This window comes from Anas acuta, chromosome 3 (genome assembly GCF_963932015.1).
Source record: "Anas acuta chromosome 3, bAnaAcu1.1, whole genome shotgun sequence".
Lineage (NCBI taxonomy): Eukaryota > Metazoa > Chordata > Aves > Anseriformes > Anatidae > Anas > Anas acuta.
Window position 1 is genome coordinate 15,421,137 of NC_088981.1, and position 19,240 is coordinate 15,440,376.

The 19,240-nt window shown below is 40.2% G+C and overlaps 1 protein-coding gene across 40 annotated transcripts in view; it reads left to right on the top strand.

Moving 5' to 3' along the window:
- The window catches only part of NRXN1 (neurexin 1), a 703,785-nt gene that overhangs the window by 412,633 nt on the left and 271,912 nt on the right, over positions 1–19,240 (top strand). The window contains exon 1 of one of the 40 annotated variants that reach the window (XM_068675818.1): positions 15,279–16,344. The exons of 35 other annotated variants lie outside the window; for them this stretch is intronic. In XM_068675818.1, coding sequence (XP_068531919.1) covers positions 16,104–16,344 — 241 coding nt within the window. In that variant the 5' untranslated portion in view covers positions 15,279–16,103. Of the gene's footprint in view, positions 1–15,278; positions 16,345–16,899; positions 16,976–19,240 lie in introns of those variants that run through there. 4 more of the 40 variants (XM_068675817.1, XM_068675821.1, XM_068675819.1 and 1 more) reach the window with 4 other exon arrangements.

Genomic DNA, 19,240 nt, shown 5'->3' on the forward strand with positions numbered 1-19,240 from the left:
CCTAAGTTATTTTGTTTGCTAGCAAAAATCTCTAAACAGAAGGGACGTAAGCAGCAAGTAACTGGCTCTGGAAATACCCTCTCACTCTTCACATCAGTGCAACTGACCAGGGACAGAAGGAAGAAATGATGAATGTTAGTAGACTTGTCTAGGGTATAAATGATAGAGATTTACAGAGACATAACTTTTCAAAGAAATAGGGAATTTCTACTTCTTCCTATCCTCAAGAACAACAGATCTCCTGTGCTAAGAGTACAGTTCTCTCCCTGAGAGCTATTGTAGACAAATTTTACTCAAGCTGTAATCTGAAATTTAAAAGTAAGTTTTTTTCAGTTATGTTTTATTTCACTTTTGATCAGTTCACTGGGTGCTTTTTCATTTAATACACACAAGTGTATTCATTTAATACACACAAGCATATAAGTTAAAACATCAAGGTACCCTACCATCTGAGCCATTCAGGAGTAAGCTACAGATAAAAACAAAACATCTAGAGTAAGTAGTTGAAAATATTGTTCAACAAAATATTGTAGTTCAGTAGAGGGCTAAAAAGGTTTGAAACTGGAAGTTTTCCTAAATAATATGATTGAAGTTTAAAAACCATGAAAACGGCTATTCAACAAATACTATTGAGTCCACTAAGTCCAAGAGCATGAGTGTTCAGTCTCTTGTATGATATTTATCAAACATGAGCTTAGCATGCAGCATTGCTGCCTGTCATAGCAAATTATATGGTCCAGCCATAAGAAGTAAGGTCTAGTTATGACAATTTGTTAGTGTTAAGAAGTGGCATGCATACATATGTGTATATATATACATACACACACACATAAACGTATATATGTGTGTATGTGTATGTCAGCTACATGATCACATATCACAGGATATTCTTCTAAAAACACAAGTTGATGATGCTGGTTCCTTTCTTTTCTACTCATCTAAAATCTTTGTGCTTGATTCATTTTCTTCTTTCTTTAATTCATTTGAAGTGGTTTTATTTCATGATCTAGAACATGAAATCAAGGTGAAGAAATATTTTTTTTTATTCATTTATTTACTACAGGTCCAGATAAGGTTGCTCCTTCTCATTTTTGTTTTCTAAGAAATTCTTCAAACTGCCAAATAGATCTGTCATTTCTAGTAACATCACATATGGGGAAAACATGGGTATTGATAAGAAGTATACTCTTATTTATTTCTTCATCAGCTCTGTGGAGGGGGAAAGTGAGGCCTAGAGGAGATTTTTTTCATTTCTCCAGTTTAACAATTTACAGTGTAAATGATTGCATACGACAGTCCTATTCATAGAAATATAAAAATAAAAGAGACTGCAGGATGTCATCCCAGTCCCAAAAGAGTATCAATTATATTTAAGTAGTTCTAGAAAGGCTTGTATCTAAGCTGTTCTGAAATAATTCTAACACTGGAGATTCTACCATCTAGGCAATCTTTTATACTGCTTCCCTATCCTTACCGTTGAGGTTTTCGTAATATCTATCCTGAATCTTAATTGCTTCAGTATAGTACATTTATTTTTGCCCTATCCATCATTGTTATTGAGAACAGGTTATTTCCTTATTCTTTTGAAATTGCCTTTTATGTATTAGAAGTTTATTATAATGTTCCCTCTAAGCTGTCTCCTCTCTAGCCCAATTCTTTCAAACTTCAGCACAGCTCATGTTCTCTAGACTCTGGTCATGTTGCTCTCCTCACTGTTCTCTCAATTGGCTCATGTCTTCCTGGAGTGTGGTATACAAAATTGTACCTGGTACTCCTGCTGAGGTTTTATTAATGTTGAGCTGAGGGGAAGAATTATTTCATATTTTTGCAGGCTATGCTTGTGTTTGCACATTCTGATACACTGTGAGCAGATGCCAGCTCCAAGTGTCACCCTGAGCCACGTTCAAGCTTGAAGGCTCTCAGTAAAACCAGACAACTAAAAACAAGCACTGATTATTTTACCCTCCCACATAGCTATTAGATAAACACGGTCAATATTTATTGAAGATTTTTTGACTGAAAATACATGGAAAAAAATCTTCATTTTGAAGAAGATTCTTCATTCTTGAAGAAGAATACATCTGCTGTTCACCACAACCAGATAGTAATGATCAACATTTACTGATCTAAGAGCACTTTTCTCATCCTATTTACCAGCCACTGGAAGTTTGGTACTTTTTATCAAGACAGAAACCATGTGTTGCAGGTTAATGTCCAGGTTTGTGTTAATGTTCTCATTTTTCTCAATCCTTATGCTTTTAGTTACCTAGGTCAAAAAAATTCCTAATGAGGCTTACATAGTTAACATTGCTAACACTGCTAACAGCTAAAGACTGCTGTAATATCTGCTGTTCTCAGTGCTGTGACCAAAAACCTTTGTGGTACAGCAGTTTTTCCTTTCCCTATGAAAAGATTAAATTAGAGATTCTAAATAAAGTAGCAAAAAACCTAGGTATTGTTTACCATTTGGGTCTGTACTGAATAGCAGCACAGAATTCCCTGCTGTTAGTCGTTTTTACATTCAGCTTTTTCGCAAACCACAGCAGTACAGAAAGGAAGAAGCAAACTTCCTCAAAAGTGTAATTAAATTTTCCTTCTGAAAAAAACGATTTTGTGACTGCTTATTTCTGATCGTCTGAAGTGTAAGAAAGCCTTTATCATAGTGGGCTACCGTATTGAGCTTTACTGTTTAGGGCTACAAAGATGGTGAAGGGCCTAGAAGGGCTACAAAGTCAGTGAATGGCCTAGAGGGGAAGATGTATGAGGAGCAGCTGAGGTCACTTGGTTTGTTCAGCCTGGAAAAGAGGAGGCTGAGGGGTGACCTCATTGTGGTCTACTGCTTTCTCAGAAGAGGGAGTGGAGGGGCAGGTGCCGATCTCTTCTTTCTGGTGACCAGTGATAGGACCAGAGGGAATGGTATCAAGCATCAGGAAGAGGTTCTTCACTGAGAGGGGGGTCGCACACTAGGGACGTAGTCATGGCACCAAGCCTGTCAGAGTTTAAGAAAAGTTTGGATTGTGCTCTTAGTTATATGGTCTGAATTTCTGGGTAGGCCTGTGTGGTGCCTGGAGTTGGACTGGATGATCCTTGTGGATTCCTTTCAACTCAGGATATTCTATGATTCTATTGCTTACACGTTACACACATACACACACACAAATGAACAAAAAAAAGCAAACTATCATTTTTTACATACCAAAAAACTTTTTCATACAGTTGTAATGTACAGTTGAAACCCACCTTGAGTGGAGTTGTTTTAGATGTTTCTAAGGTTGTAAGCTGTTTCCACCTGTTTAATATCTCCTTAGAAGTTAATATAATCATATTATACTGTATATAGGTCCAGTTTTCTGGAAGAGCCCCACAAGAAGCAAATGCACTTGGGGGTGTAGTACATAGCTAATGGATATTATTTTTGATGGCATAAATATTGCTCTAAATCTCTTTTTGCATTAATGATAAATTGATCTTTAGTGTGAAGTAGGTAAGAATAATAATAATGAAGTTTCTAATAATTTATAGTTAGCATTGATTTTGCTGGAACATTTTAGCACTAAGGTACTATCCAGGTCCTTATCCTGGACATTAATTCCATTAATTCTGTTAATTCCATTCTGATCAATGGGGCATTAGCTGAAACCATCGAACAAACTGCCTTTTGACTCTCACTTTGTGGCTTCTTCCACAGCATATATATCAGAGCTTGAAAGCATACAGTGCCATGAGCAGTACTGTCATATATATTGCAATTCAAAACCTCTTCTGTGATTGCACTTCTAGTGTCAAAGTTCACTTTTAGCCAAATGAGGGTTGCTCATTGTCTCAAATAATACAAGTGCAAATCTTTCAATAGGAAGGTAAGGAGCAGGGATACTACTGTCAACCTCTGTGTTAGGTTGTAGAATCCCAGGCAAGTTACATCACCCTTATATGCAACAAAATGTGGAGCACAGGCCCCGTTATGTACCCAATGAACAGCATATTCCCTTTAGGTGCTTGATACTGAGGGTTTGTCTTACCACCTGAACTGATACAGATGGTGTGGCCCCATTTCACGCTGAGCTTTATCACAAGAATTTTAAGTTTAAATATGGTAAATGGAAACTGAGGTGCTTAATAGCAAGCACTGTGAGCTTATATCTAAATGTTTAATCTTTCTTCAGTACTTTTGTGCTCCTTGAGTAGGAATTGAGTGAAAATGAGGTTTTCAGAGCATTACTCAGAATAGGAGATTTATTGAGTAAAGTGAACTGATTTGAGCTATAGGAATTAACTAGTTTTGAGTTTAGAGAAAATAATTAGGAGAGTATTTTTTCAATCACAGACAAAAAAAAAAAAAGTGATGAAGAAAAGGCATCTAAATTTTTTTAAACCGAAACCTCAGAAATGTTGAAAGGGAACATTATTTTCAAAATAAAATCTCTTTAAAATGTGCTTTAATTTTTATAATGTGTTTCCTTTATTTTTCAGTACAAATAGTTTGAAACCTTTTCATATTACTAGTTGAAAAAGAGTTTCACTACAAGTTTTTTTCTTGGCTGCACTGGTTTCATTGCTTTGCTAAGCATTTTGATATATCTGGATGAGAAGGACTATATTACTAAGCTTTTTTAAACAAAGCAGACACAAATCAGTAGTATATGCAGCATGAACTCAGCTAAAAAAAAATAAAAATCTGCAAGAGGCAGGGATATGGGAGAAAAAAAAACACACACACACACACAAAACAAACAAACAAACAAACAAAAAAACCACATAATTCATATTATGTGATTGTCTTCCACCAGTGCATGGCATAATTCTGATTAAAATTACTGGTAGTACTTTGTGTGCATGAAAGGAAAAACAGCTCCAGGAACTGAAATCCTGTTAAATCTGAAAGAGCTATTATAGGCTAGTGGTTCAATGTGGTGGTTTTTGAAAACTTCCTAATGAAAAACCAGTATGTATTATGCCCCTAAGCTTTTCTGGGCAGTAAAGCTGAACTGTGTAACCAAAGATGGCCAGCAATGCACCCATATTTTATATTGAAATTTATGACAGTTTTAACATGTGCGAAAATTCAGATAACGTGTTTCACTCCTTTTTATTCTTTGTAAAGGCCCCATTTGTCTCATTTTGCTTCTAATAAACAAAAATAGATACAAAGATGTTAAACGCTTAGAAAGGTAGCAGTCTTAAAAATATGTACGCATCATGTATTTTTTCTCTGATTGCACCGTTTATTATGTACTAAAATATATAGGTGAAATTAGACAAGTTTTGATAGAACCATAAAATTGCAGCTGAGAAGTCTAGCATTTTCTTTCCTGTTACGACCTGTCTTTGAAAGATAAGTTTGTTGTGACTCTTCATTTTAATTATTTAGTAGGTGCCTTGCCTTAGCTAAGAAAATGTTTAATGTTTGTAATTTAACAAAAAACAAAAACAAACAGAACAACAGGTACAAGTTAAATGATTTCCTGTTTCAGATCTCTTCATAGGTGCTGCTATTATTTGCATGTATGTTAACAGGAACAAGTTTGGTCCTACAAACCTGCTTTACAGTGATAATCCTTTCCCATGCAAGTTGTCCTCTTAAGCAAAGTTGATCAGATATTTACAGGATTACTATTTATCTATGTATAAAAACTGAGAAAGGCCCACGCATCCATAATTATTCCAAACATTGGCATTTATTATGAAGCAATCTCTAAGTGCTTTAAACACAGTATTGGCTGTAATCCCACACTGAACATTCATTAGAGCTTTACAGTTCCAAACTCATACATGCAGAAGGCTTAATCCTGCAATGCACTGTTTAATAGCGCTTGAAGATGAAAGCAGTTGAAACCTTTCAGCTTTGGTATTAAGCGTATAATTCTGCCAAGCCCTACTCATGCAAATAATCTTTATCCTTATGACTGATAACATTGACTTGGCTCGTCAATTAGCTATTAAGTGACTAATGGTTTGTACTGATTTGCCTGAGGTTGCACTGAAAAGCTGTGGCAGAGGCAGATGTAGAACTTCCATCTTATCCATATTATCAAAGGGAAGTGTAGGATAATGGTACAGACAAGGGTGTAGTACATCACCTGATAAGCTAGCCACAGAACTAGCTAATTTTACAGTATCACAGGATAAGAAACATAACATGAGAGTAAAATGTGAGTAGTTGTCTTTATTTGAATGCTTCAACAATATTCTGTATGTTTTCTGTATTATAATCACCTATAATTGTCCTTAGGAAAAGAACAGAACATGTGTATCACCAGATATTCTTGCTCGTTACATTAATTATCTTTAGCTTGTGTAGTAGCTTAATTTTTCTTGCTCTATCAATAGGCTTGCTCAAAGAAGTGCAACATAAAGGGTTTTATCTGTGTTATTGATTGACAAGAAAGTGATGTGTTTGGGACTGTTGGAGCTTCTCTAGTGACTATTTATTTAAACTGGGGGTAAAAAAAAAACACAACAGTATTACTTGAAAAAATAACTAGAACTTTCATTTAACATTACAAAAGAGGGTATTGCTTAATCCCTGAAGTAGGAAATTGCTTTTCTTCATGATCCATTGCTTTCATACTGTTTCTGGCTGCTAGTGTTAAAGGAAAGAAAAACTGTGTTCTCACTCGGTTTTCACTGTATCTATTTTCTTATCCTCTATGAAAACTTGGCTGCTAATTTGTTGTTGAAGTAAATAAGGGAAGAGGGAAGCTTGGCTTTTTTTTTTTTTTTTTTTTTTTTTTAATGGACATCTTGCAAGTACAGAAGCAAAGCAAAAATTTATGTGGGAAACTGAGAAAAATGAAATTCAGTATTTGAAATAGTATATCAAAGCTGAAGTCATATGTGATGTTTCTATTCTTTGAATTGCTGGTATAAGCTTATACCTAAATTCAGCAGTATTTTCCCAGAAGAATGTTACTAAAGAGTGTCTTTTCTTGTGTTCTGATCTTTTCATATACAGAGATAAAGCAAGTAACAATTAAAAGCAAAATGCATAGCTGGCTGGAAAAGATGCTATCTTGTTTCACCTTGCTTAGAACTTTTTTTTTTTTTTTTTTTTGAAAAGCACCCATTGTTTTAATGTTTTAATTGTTTTTCATATGCATTACAAAATTATAGTAAGTTACAGCTCAGGGCTGGAAAATGCTAGCAGGCTGTAATTACACAATGATTATTTAACTTCAGAAGTTACAATATTTAGTTAGAGATTCTGTGGGATTGTCAGGACAGGTCACAGAGTGCTTTCTAAAGTAATTAAAAGTCAGCAGTTGTGGTTTATATTTTTCCCCTAGCAACAGCAGAAGTTATATTTTTCTCTTCTCCTACCAGCGGTGACTCCTGTTTCCTTTTAATGTTCTGATTGCTTTTTATTTTTTTTAACCAATTAGTCTTGTAAGTTAATCAAAGGTTATGCTAGCAAAATAGCAATCTGAAAATAATTATCATAGTGAGTTTTTGATACTGGTGTGTAACAGAAAAGAAACATCTAGGTTTTATTCTGAGGTTTTGCTTGTGCTAGCTATATGAGGAAAATAGCAAGACCACACCATATGCCCAATAAAAGCTTCATTAGAAAGGCATTAGTAGATTAATCCAGGTTAGTCTGTGGTTTATTTTATTTAGAATGTAATAAGGCAAGTTCATTAGTTTGCAGCCTTAATGTTTTCTACTGTACCTCAAAGCAACCAGTAACAATTCCACTGAGACTCCACAGATCTCACTGACACCTGTCAAGATAAACACATGGCTCTCTAAGGGAATCATCTTGGCAACATAACTGAGGAATTCTGGAAAAAAGTAAGTCTTTCACACACAAAAGAGTGTTACACGTTATAAACTTGATTAATCGATTTTTCACATGCCTCTGAGGTCATATATCTCACTTTAAAGTACAAAAAAAAAATCAAATCAATCTCTGAAGAATAAATATTTTGGAATGTACAATACTGCTTTTGGAATGTATTTTGAAGAACTTGAAAGATGTAGAATAATTATGCAATTTGAATTGAGCCTCAGAAAGGCTGTCTAAGACCAGCAATTGAATTTTCCATCCCCCCAGGGCTAATATATTAGATTACAAGGATTATTGTAGTGACAGTATTTGTGCCACTACATTTAAGATTATGTCAGCATTTCCATTTGAAACCTGTGTGTTCAGAGGCTCATAATTCAGCTATAGACATTTGTTTGGCACTACAAATATGTTTTCTGAACATGGTTTCTGCACAGTGGTTACACTTTTTTTTTTAATGCTTTTTTTTTATAAAAAAAGCTAAATAAGTATTTGGGCATTTTGAAGTTATGAATGCCAGAAGTTAATGCTGTCTTCTAACAACTCTGATTTTAAATTTGGTCATTTCTACATCTAACCTGTAGTACTACTGCTGTCAGGGGTCAGAAACAATGTGTTCAGGAGCAGACAGAATGGCAGCAAGCTGCCTTGCTTGCTGCCCCATTCTTTGACAAAACTGTTACAGGGCTAATGCATTGCGGGAAGGCAGGAGGTGGAACTCCACTGTATGGCCTCTTCTTCTCCAAGGCTTGAAACAATGGGGGGAAATGATCATGAACTGTGACGGGGGACACCTTAGAAATCGTGTCAGGAAAATCTGCTTAACAATGTATTAATAGAATTGTAGAACGGCTTGAGTTGCAACGGAACTTAAAAGATCATCTAGTTCCAAAGCCCAACACCATGGGCAGGGACATGACCCACTAGATCGAGTAGCTCAAGGTCACATCCAACTTGGCCTTGAACACTTGCAAAGAAGGAGCATCCACAACTTCTCTGAGCAACCTGTTCCAGTATCAAATCACCCTCATAGTAAGGATTTTCTTCATAATATCCAATCTATATCTGCCTTATTTATTTTAAAGCCATTACCCCTTGTTCTATCACTACGTGTCCTGATAAAGAGTCCCTTCTCATCTTTCCTTCAGGCCCCCTTTAAGTATTGGAAGGCTGCTGTAAGGTTTTCCCCAGAGCCTTCCATTTCTTCTCCAGGCTGAACAACCCCAACTCTCTCAGCTTCTCTTCACTGAACGAGTGTTCTAGCCCTTTGGTCAGCAAGCCTGCCTCTGGACTGGCTGTAATAGGCCCACATCTCCTGACTATTCTTAACTTTAGGCACTTGACAGGCATCATTTAGAGTTCCTACTCTTACCTGTGGGCTTCCCACCTCAGAAAAGACCATCAGCTCTGCCTTGCAAGCTCTTTAAACCCAATTTCCCATCTTAAAGCCATTGCACTTTCAGTTAAGTTTTAGCTTTGTCACGACATGGCATTTAATATCATAGATGTATGATAATAACAGGAGCTACAGAACAAGCCAATACACAGACTTTTCCTATTTCTGTTGATCTTTTTAAACAAATAGGTTTTGCTTACACTTTGCATGCTTGTACTGAACACAGAAGAATGCAACTCTGGATTCTGTTATTGGTATCTGTCACTGATCCCATCAAACTTCAAGATGACTAATTTTCAACCTATTTTAGTGTCTATTGTTGTTGTTCTTTGTTTGTTTGTATTTTGTCCCTAGCTGAAGCATTTGCTGAAGAGTTGAAATTAGAAGCATTTAAGCTGTAGTCAGGGATCTCATTCTCCTGCAGTGATGTAGTGCCAATTCCTGTGGCAGCACTGGTGAAAATCAAAGAGACTTATGCAGGTTTGGCAGCTATCTAATTGCCCATAGAACTAACTGCTCATGTGGTAGTCCAGAGAGAACATGAGTACATCCTGCCCTGCTTTATACAGGACAACAAATCTCTTAAATACCTCCATGTATATACGTGTGGATTTGGCCTTAATTCCTGGGGCTTTATATTGAAATGAAAAGGTGGACCTAGCCAAGGTGTTAGCACCCTTCAGAAAAATTTAAAGAGGGAAGGGAAAATGGTAGCACCGGCAGCCAGCAAAAGACATCTCCCAGTTTAGTATGAGCCATCCTCCTCAAGTCGGGTCAAACCAGGGCTAATGCTAGCCACCAGTGGCTGGACTAGGCAAAGTACTCTGAAGACTGATAGACCAACTAGGGCTATTTCAGACCAAGAGTGAGTTTGCTTTCAGAGCCAAAGTTCCTTGCTGGAAAATGTTCTCCAACCAGTCCCTTCTATTCTAAATCGAAGGGATCTGGCTTGTATGCATAGTTTCAGTAAAAATGGAAAAAAAAAAAATAAAAATACATTGCTTTTGATAGCAAGGAATAGAAAGAAAGAGATTACTGTTGTCTTTACACATGTGGGGTCAAGAAACATTTCAGGTGAAGATTTAAGCTTATTTGGATGGACAGAAAGACTTGATAGCTGTTCATTTATTTATTTTTTGCAATAGATACATAGAGTATACCTGTACTACAGAGAAAGGAGCCACTGTAAACTCCTTTTTTCATATGATATAATTAATCTATACAAAAGAAAAAAATATATAGAAAAATAATCACTGAATACTGAAATTTCTACGTATTTTATGACTACAAAAATACTCATTGCATCTCTCCTAGAATCATATTTGTTATCTTCCAAGACTCTTAGAAATTTGTGTGATATGCTGTATTGGCTTCCTTTCTAAAGTAAAGGGTTTCTGTCCTCTCTCTAAATTATGGAGGGTTAGGACACAAACTAGCTATGGTTCTTATTCCCTGATCACAGGTATAAATTCCCTAAACAGGCCTAATCTTGCAGCTCATTAGTTTTTGGAAGAGACACTATTCTGTTTAAATGAGAAAAAAAATAACACATTCAATGGAAAAATCGGACATGTACTCTTGGAAGGGGGAGGGTGGGTCCTGAAAGTCATCAGAGTTTATAGCAGTAAGTACTTATAGATTAAACCTAACAGCTTGAACATTTTCTTCTCTAAGCCATTGTCTGTCAGATAAACATAAGTTCTGTCCTGCTTAATTGCAATCAAAAGATTTCCACCGGTTTTCAAATGAAATGAGATTCCATACACAACAGTGGAGAAAAGCTACAATAGAAAAACATAGCAAATGCGTTAAAGTGTTCATTGAACAGCATTCTCTGTAATACAGACACATATTTGTAGAGCTTTTTTCTACCTGAGTTTGCTGCACAGTATTTGAGCTTCAGGAGTTTTAGTGTGGCTGTTGCAACACAAAGTGTAGCATTTCATCTCTGGCAAACAGAGATGAGCAGAGAAGTCTGGTTGCATAAGAAGGCACTTAACCTAAGGAGCCCTGAATTTAACTGACAACTTCTGCTAGCCTAAGGCATGATCTGCCCGGAAGCTTTGCTTGTGTCACCAAGATGGTTATCTTCACTGATATAGCTATATTGACAAGAATCAGGGTGTAGGCAGATAAAGTTGTACTGGCAAGAAGTACCTGATTATATTCAATGAAATAATGTAAATTATACTCTTGGAAGCAATCTTTTTTATTTGTATAAGTATTCTTTAGGAACATTGGGCATTTATAGGATAATGGTGTAGCTCAGTAGAAAAAGCAAGGAAAAGATGTGTTTTTACAGTTAAGGAGAGTCTTACTTATACACCTAGGAAACTATTGGTATTCATAGAGTACTTGGTGGAGATAACTCAATTAAAAGTCTCATGTACTATCTATGGGACCTGCACAGGATACGTATTAAATAGGGTTAAAAATGAACACACACAACAAAACCACCACCACCAACAACAAAATCATAAAGTTAGCTTCAGTGAGCCAAGTGTTGGGCATATTTTCAGAATACTGAAAACTACCTTGTGAATCCTATAGATTATTTTCACAGTTTATTTGCTATGCCTCTAATATGATATTTATTTGTTTACACAAATTCTGTGTTTATTGCTTTTCTGTACATCCTCTTATTTCTTTGAGAGAGGCCTTCATAAATTGATAGCACAGTGTTGATTGTGTTGGTGTGCATGATTTTGTGCCCCTGGGGATTACAACCAGATTATTTCAATTTCAGCTAGTCCTCAGCCAGGAAAGATTCATATTCACTTCTATGTCAGCAGGAGGTAAAAAAATAAATAAAAATAAAAATAAAAAATAAATGAGAAACAGTTCTTACCATTGGCTTTCATAATGTTTACTTGCAGATGCTTTAAACTTTTACTTTTCATTAAAAAGTTTAACTCTGAGTGCTAAGACTATCAATTAAGACTTTTAAATAAAACATGAAAAGACTAGAAGTATCTAACTACCAAGATTTGCTTCAAATTAGAAAGAAGTGCTTGTTATCACAAAAAAAAAATAATGAACAAGAAGTAATTTTATTTCCTTGTTTTTCCTTCTTTTGCCTTTCTGCTCTCATCTACCTCTCATTTACTTTCATGTATGCTTGCTTCTACACCTTCCTTTTTTCTGTTTCTGTTGTTCTTTCCATTTTCAATCTTGTGATATTTTCCACAAACTACTTCTCCCCATTTCTCACCCATGCACTGCATTAGATAACCTTTTTCTTCCCTTAGACTTGCATAGTCCCCTCATTTCCTTCTGTGGTTCAGAGTGCAGAGCCATGAAAATGTCAAATGTCATTAAAATTATAGTGTACATTAAAATTAGTACTTACAGGGTGCTGAGCACATTGCCAGATCCAGCAAAGGATGCCTACTTAGTCATGTGTCTCCCTGTTCACATTTGTAGAAAGTACTTAAGGAAAATGCCTAAGTAGCTTTATGGAGATTGGCCTTTGTGTCCTCAACTCTTAGTTTGAATATGCAGCAGAAAAATAATCCATCGATTTAGCAGTCCCTATGTAGTGTTTAACATAATAATGTAACATCTAAAAATGACCCATTATAATCTATTTGATGAAAAAAGCCTTCTCCAAGTAGTCTCCAAACACAGATTTGAACTGGAAACTTTAGTAGCTGTTATGTGTATGCACTGCATAAATAGTGCATATTTAATAATGTGAGCACTTAAACACCTTTTTTCTCTTTAATTAAATATTAAAATAAAAAATAAGTACTTTTGAAGTACCTAAACATTTTATTCATCTGTGCTTGGTATTTAAGTACTTTAGATAGGCCCCTGTGACAAAGAACACGGCAGATGAAGTAAGAATTTAGATTAAGGCACTCAGGCTACAAACATATGCAACAACATGGAGAGAACACAAAGTCCTACAGTATCCACACCAAAGCATATTTTAGTTGAACAAACTATACTCAGGCTGGGAGAGATTTATGGAAAGATTTTGTTGCAAGGTTATAACTAACAGGATCCCTGCAACTGAGGTCCAGCCATACTTTCCTGGATGTCACCAGGGAGACTCCCACCAAGCAGTAGCATAATAGAGCTCTTGATGGAGACCTTAAAAGAGCCAAGCAGAAGATGGTCTAGAGAGGACTTGCCAACTGGAAGTAATTGTGCCAACTGTATCATTACATGTTTGGCAATACCAGCTTCCTATTTCAGAGAACTGATACCAGTTTTAAATTACTCATCTGGAGGATTTTTACTATCATTAAGTACAATCAAGTAACTACTCTGTTTCTAAATCTGCAACAGCATGTGAACAGTTTACTGAAAAAAAAAATGGTTTCCGTGATTGAATGAGGTTTTTCAGTTCATTTTTTTTTTTTGAGACATTGATAGAAAAAGTAGTGGTATTTATGGATAAGATTGCTAGCATATATTACTCGCATGAACAAGAAATAGACATCAGAGGCTTTAATTTTAGAACACCTGGCAAGTCCGGGCTGATGTTTCTTCAAGATTTCTCTTTTTTCTTCTTACCTTAACTCTGAGATGTAGGGAATTTGTGTTTGTTGTTGTTGACTTCTTTTTTTTAACCACAAACTTTTTTTTATTATTTGGTTGGTTTATTTATTTATTTATTACGAGATGACAGCACACGGCAGCTGCAAACTGAAAGTTTAGAAATGTGGAGTTATTTGTTTTGCTTCTTAAGACAGGTAGGAAAAGTCGCCGAGTTTCTTACCAGTTGCCCTTTTATTTTACAGTCCGGCGCTGGGATGGGGATAGCCCATGTCCCACCGGACCCTTTCCTGGAGGCTGGCGCTGTGTTAGCAGTGACTTGTCGGGCAAAGGCCCAGCTATAGCCCCGCCACTCACTCGTGCAGTTTCCCCTCCGTGCTTGAGTGCTTTCATCTTGCGTTAAGATCTTTTGCAATTCATCTTAGCATCTTTGCAAAACTTGGCTGTAAAAGTGCAAAGCCCTCGGGGCGGGCAGGGCAGGAGGGGCCGTTTCTTAGCCTCCAGTCCCGGGTTTTGGGGCTGCTTTTGCAGTGGTGTGGAGGACGTATGGTTAAGGGCGTCTCCTCGCTCCTCTCCGGGAATGCAATACATCCTGGGCCGAGCAGAGCCGGGGCGAAATTCCTTTCTCGTTCTTCCCTAAGCCTACGCAGTTGAGTAAGGATTGTGACTTCCGATCATCCCCGTGTGAATTAGAAAGTCCCCCGGCAAACTGCAGCAGGTTTTGTTCTAAACGAACGCGAAATGTATAAAAAGGCTTTTGCACACCCACCGCTCGCCCTCTCCCTTTCACGCATCCGCACCCCGCGCCCATGATCTCATGCTGCTGAAGGCATGGCACAAGATCTACGGGAGGCTGGAACCGGCGGAGGGCGGGGAGAGGAGAGCCGGCAGCGTGGGGCTCTCACCCCGTGCTGTGCCCAGGTGCGGTACTGCAGGGGCTGCGCCTCTCTCCCGCCGGCTCGGGGGGCGCGGGACACACGACCCGGGGAGGAGAGCAATGCCTTCTCCTTCAATGCGGGGGCTTGGCTTTGCACCGTGTAGTCTTACCCCCTAGGCTGCGGGGGCCGAGACGCCCCTTCCCCCTGGTTTCGGGGCAGGAGGGTGCGGTGCGGGGCTGCGGCTGCGGGGCCCCGCAGCTCAGGGGCGATGCTGCTGGTGCCGCCCTGCAGCCGGGGGGGGGCGGCCCAGAAACGTTTTCAGCCCGGTTGGTGGCCGCGTCTGCGGTGGCAGACGAGTAAGTAAGCCAGGGAAGGAAAGAGAAAAAAAAAAAAAAAAAAAAAGCGTAACTCTTTGTTAGGCGCCATGTGTGTAATTACCGGATAATCAAAGCTGATGCTCGAATCGACAGGGGAAACATCTGATGGGTGAAGTTTAGGCCAATTAAAAGACCCGAAATCCTTCTTTTTTTTTAAGGCGAAAGTGGCTTTTCGAGACACTGGCACATCTGAACTACCCAACGAGGGGAAAGGCGCCCGCCGTGCTGCTAATTCCGCGGCGCGGCTGGGTGGCGGGCTGGGGAGAGGGGCGTGCGTGTGTCCGCCGCACCGCCCGAGCCATGTTCTGGCACTGTGCGGCTCCCGAAAGGCAGGGAGGCAGTGCGATTGTGTGGGAGCTGAACTCAGCCTCCCTCTTTAACATAGGCTCGTCCTCTGCATTGCATCCGAGCTTCGGTGATTTGCTGTTTGGAGACTGCAGATTTGCATAGCCCTGCTCTTCGCAAGCATGGTTATTTTTTTTTCCCAGCTTCTTTCATAAGGGTGCACTATTCTCTCTGAAAACATCCTCGGGTATTACTGTCAATAGGCAGACCATTGAGATTGCCGGAGCAGCCCCGTTATTGTCTGGCGGCGTGTGCGAGCGTGTGTGAGTGCGAGTGCGAGTGTGTGTGCGCGCCGGGAGAGATTGCTCCGAGAGGGCTCACCAGTTTGGAGATGAATGGAGGGAAGAGCAGCAGTTTGATTTTTCTCTGCTTTCCCAGCTCTGGTTGATGGAGTGGCATCCCCTGCTTCTTCCTTAGCCAGCGATGTGGCATGATTGGCTACGCTGTGGATTACTGAGGATGGGGGAATGCTTGGCACTCTCGTAGCATTTGCAACTGTGGAGTATTGTTAATGAGCACCAGCCCCGGGAAAGCTGAAACTAGCGATTGTTTGAGCACGGGGCTTTTCCTCTCTTCCACCTCTTTGCGAAGGCTCGGAATCGCCTGGATTCTCCGCCTCTGACTATGTCTCGGATTGTTTTGGCCAGAAGAAGACCTGGAGAAAAGGATCCTCATAAGCTAGCCCAAAGGGAAGCCATGGCTCGCCTGGTGCGGTGAGCTGCCGCCGGCACCGTGCGCGAGGCTGCGAGCGCGCCTCTGCCCAAACTTTGCCTTCCTTCCCTGTGGCTGCTGCTCCTCCCGAGGACGCCGTGCACCGGAGGATGGGGGGGCTCCTCAGGGGCAGCCCCGAGCCGGGCCCCGCCGGCGGCAGCAGCGGCAGCGCCGGGGGCCGCTTGGCCCTACTCTGGATAGTCCCGCTCACTCTCAGCGGCCTCCTTGGGGTGGCGTGGGGCGCCTCCAGTTTGGGCGCTCACCACATTCACCATTTCCATGGCAGCAGCAAACATCATTCAGTGCCTATCGCTATCTACAGGTCACCGGCTTCCTTGAGAGGCGGACACGGTGGGTTCGGGCGCCGCTCGGTTTTCCCTGCACGGTGGGCTGCGCGCCGCGCCCCCCTAGCCCCGCACCTCCGCCCGCCCCGCAGAGCTCAGGCAAAGGGATGCGGAGGGCCAGGAACCCCCAGTCTGGGTCGGGGGCGTGGGGAGGGGGGAAGCTAGGGGTATCCCGCTGCTCCCGGTGCGGGGCCGGCGGGGGGCTCGGCTGGCCTCCAGCCGGCTGGGGGCGGCCGGAGGATGCTGCCGGAGGAGCCCGCGGCCAGCACCGGGGCTTTCCCCGGGGCTGCCCGGCACCCCTTCTTGTCCCCCTCGGACCCCTCCGTATCCCCCCGGCTGCAGAGCGAGAGGGTTGGAAAGCCCAGCCCAGGCACCTCCGTCTCTTTGAGCCGCTGCCCCCCGGGGAAAGGGGGGGCCCGAAGGTACCAGCCCTCACCCCCCCGTTCCCTCCTGCCCCTGTCCGGGGGCGCAGAGGCGAGCAAAGCTCCCGTGCGCCGGGCAGGGCTGGGGCAGGGCAGGGACCCCGGCGGGGAGCGAGGGGCGGGGAGCGAGCCTGTGCGGTGCTCCATCGCTGGGGATGATCGTGCTCCTTCCGACTCATTGCCTCGGTGGGAAAGTCGATGAACTAAAAAGCAAAGGTCAGCTAATTGCACGGGGGAGCGGGAGAGAAGTCAGCGCTTAATCACTGAGAAGGGGGAAATAATGCCCACCGTAGTGGTCAGGAAAGGGACAGAGATAAAAATGCTTCTGAAGTGTAAATGCATTTTGCTTCAGAAATACAGTACTGTGGGACTTAGTTTCTGAAGTGACAGGAAGCTGCCTCAGTGCCCTTTAAACAGTACTGTTACAGTTTTTCTTTTCATATGCATACTTACATGAACCTATACATAAATACATGCAAAACAGATATGAACATGTTCAGCATTACTAAAAGCTGTAAAAGAAAGCTAAACACCAGACTGTGCCTTAAGGATTTAAAACCAAACCCTCCCTTTGTCTCCGAGGGAAAAAAAAAGAAAAAGAAAAAAAAAAAAAAAAAGATAAAGAAAAACCCTTGTCGGCTTCTGATTAGATTATACAGCTTCATTCTTCTTCATTTTCTCATCTTGCCTTGCTTCATTTGCACGATCATGCAATGTCATTTACAAGATTTGCAAAGTAAAAACCAGATCGTATGCTTAACCTTTGCATCTCTGTGCAAGATGACCCAGTTGCAGGCACGAGGTAGTTAGGATGTAATGGATTTTTTTTTTTTTTTCAGTGATTAGCAATGCTAACATTAGTGGATATGGTTGTATTGTTTATCTGAAAATTTCCAGTGTGTGTTGAATACACCTTAATCCTAAACTGCTAGAAAAGGCAAAGTGGACAGAAATGACTTTTCTTAAGCATTTTGCTAATTAAGAAAGAAGTTAGATGTCTGGTGTAATGCAAAAAATAATAAAAAAAAATTTAGGCCATCACTCTCCACTGTAGTGTATTCAGGCAGTGCAAGCTTGAGAATGCTGCATGTTCTGTATTGTATGTGCTTACAGGGTAAAATTAGAGATGTATGTGTGTACATATACATATACACTTATTGTTCTTTGAATTTCTGGACATATAGGGATATCATTTAGGGGCTTGCTAGGGGACGCTGAAAGAATATGGGGAAAAAGCAAATGTAATCATTTAAATACCAATTCTTTAGAAAGCATTTTAAAATCACACCTTTTGCTATTTTTAAAAAACATTACCTTGAACCCAGTCAAGGGGTAGTGGTGCAAAAAGATAACCCTCCTGGAGGAAATTAGTCTTGCTAAAGAAAATGAAAGGTGAAGTGGTGGAGTTGACAGTTAAGGGCTTCATAGGGAAGCGTAGGAGCCTCTCCAGAAGTTAAGTAACTAATTTTACAAAATGAAAAATATTACATATCATAAAAGGGTATTCCAGAGTGTTTTCAGAGTGTAACTTTAAAAGTCCTTGTTTTTCTTTATTTATCAGAAGCTCTACAACTGGGTGGTGTTTTAAAACATCTAATTCATTTCATTATTAATTCTTCAAAGAGCTGCTCCCATTTGCTTCTACAAGTCTAACAGGAACATTTTTCTTCTTGGCTGAGCAGGGTTGGACACAGCTCCTGTGGAGCCCATCCCTACATCTCTAAGCATCAGTCTGAGAGGGCTGGGTGACATGGATGCTTATTCCTTACCCTGGCATCAAAGGGCAGTTCTGCAGTGTCCCTGAAGGTTTAAGTGTGGTGAGAGTGAGAATTTGACTCTCAGACTTGTATCCTGCATTGGCTGGGCTTCAGCATTAGCTCCATTCAGTTTTGCAATTTTTCCATTTTGCATTTCTTCCATTTTTCCTTTACATAAAGGCTGCAGTCTTTGTGGTGACCTCATACCTGCCTTTTTGTTACTTTGGCAGTTTTCTGTAGCATCATACCTGTTAAAAGTTGAAAAGATGTTTTAGGGTAGGTCAATTAGTCGATCCCCTGAAAGCATTGCACTCTAATATTGTGAGTCAGTGGTGTCAAAGGAAGGAGAAAAAATCACTTTTCCCATCCATTCAATAAATGTCATTACAGTCCTCAGACATCCACACCTTCCTCCTCTAACCGTGGCACCAGCTGGCCCTACCACCCCCATCCTCTCAGCTTTGCTTTGATTTTTTATTCTTTCAGTTTTCCTTCAGCCAGCCCATTTCCAGCTAATAGTATAAGCAAAGCCAAAAGCCCTGCATGGTTGGATTCTTGCCACTTCTTTCAACAAACCAGACCACAATCGTGCTGCTAACACTTTCTTCAGGTAATTTTACTTGGATTTTGCTTAGTAGTATGATCTCATGTGGTTTAAGTTATCAGTATTGTGTCTCACAGAGACACAAAAAGAATTCCAACCAAGCAATTAGTTCACCCTATT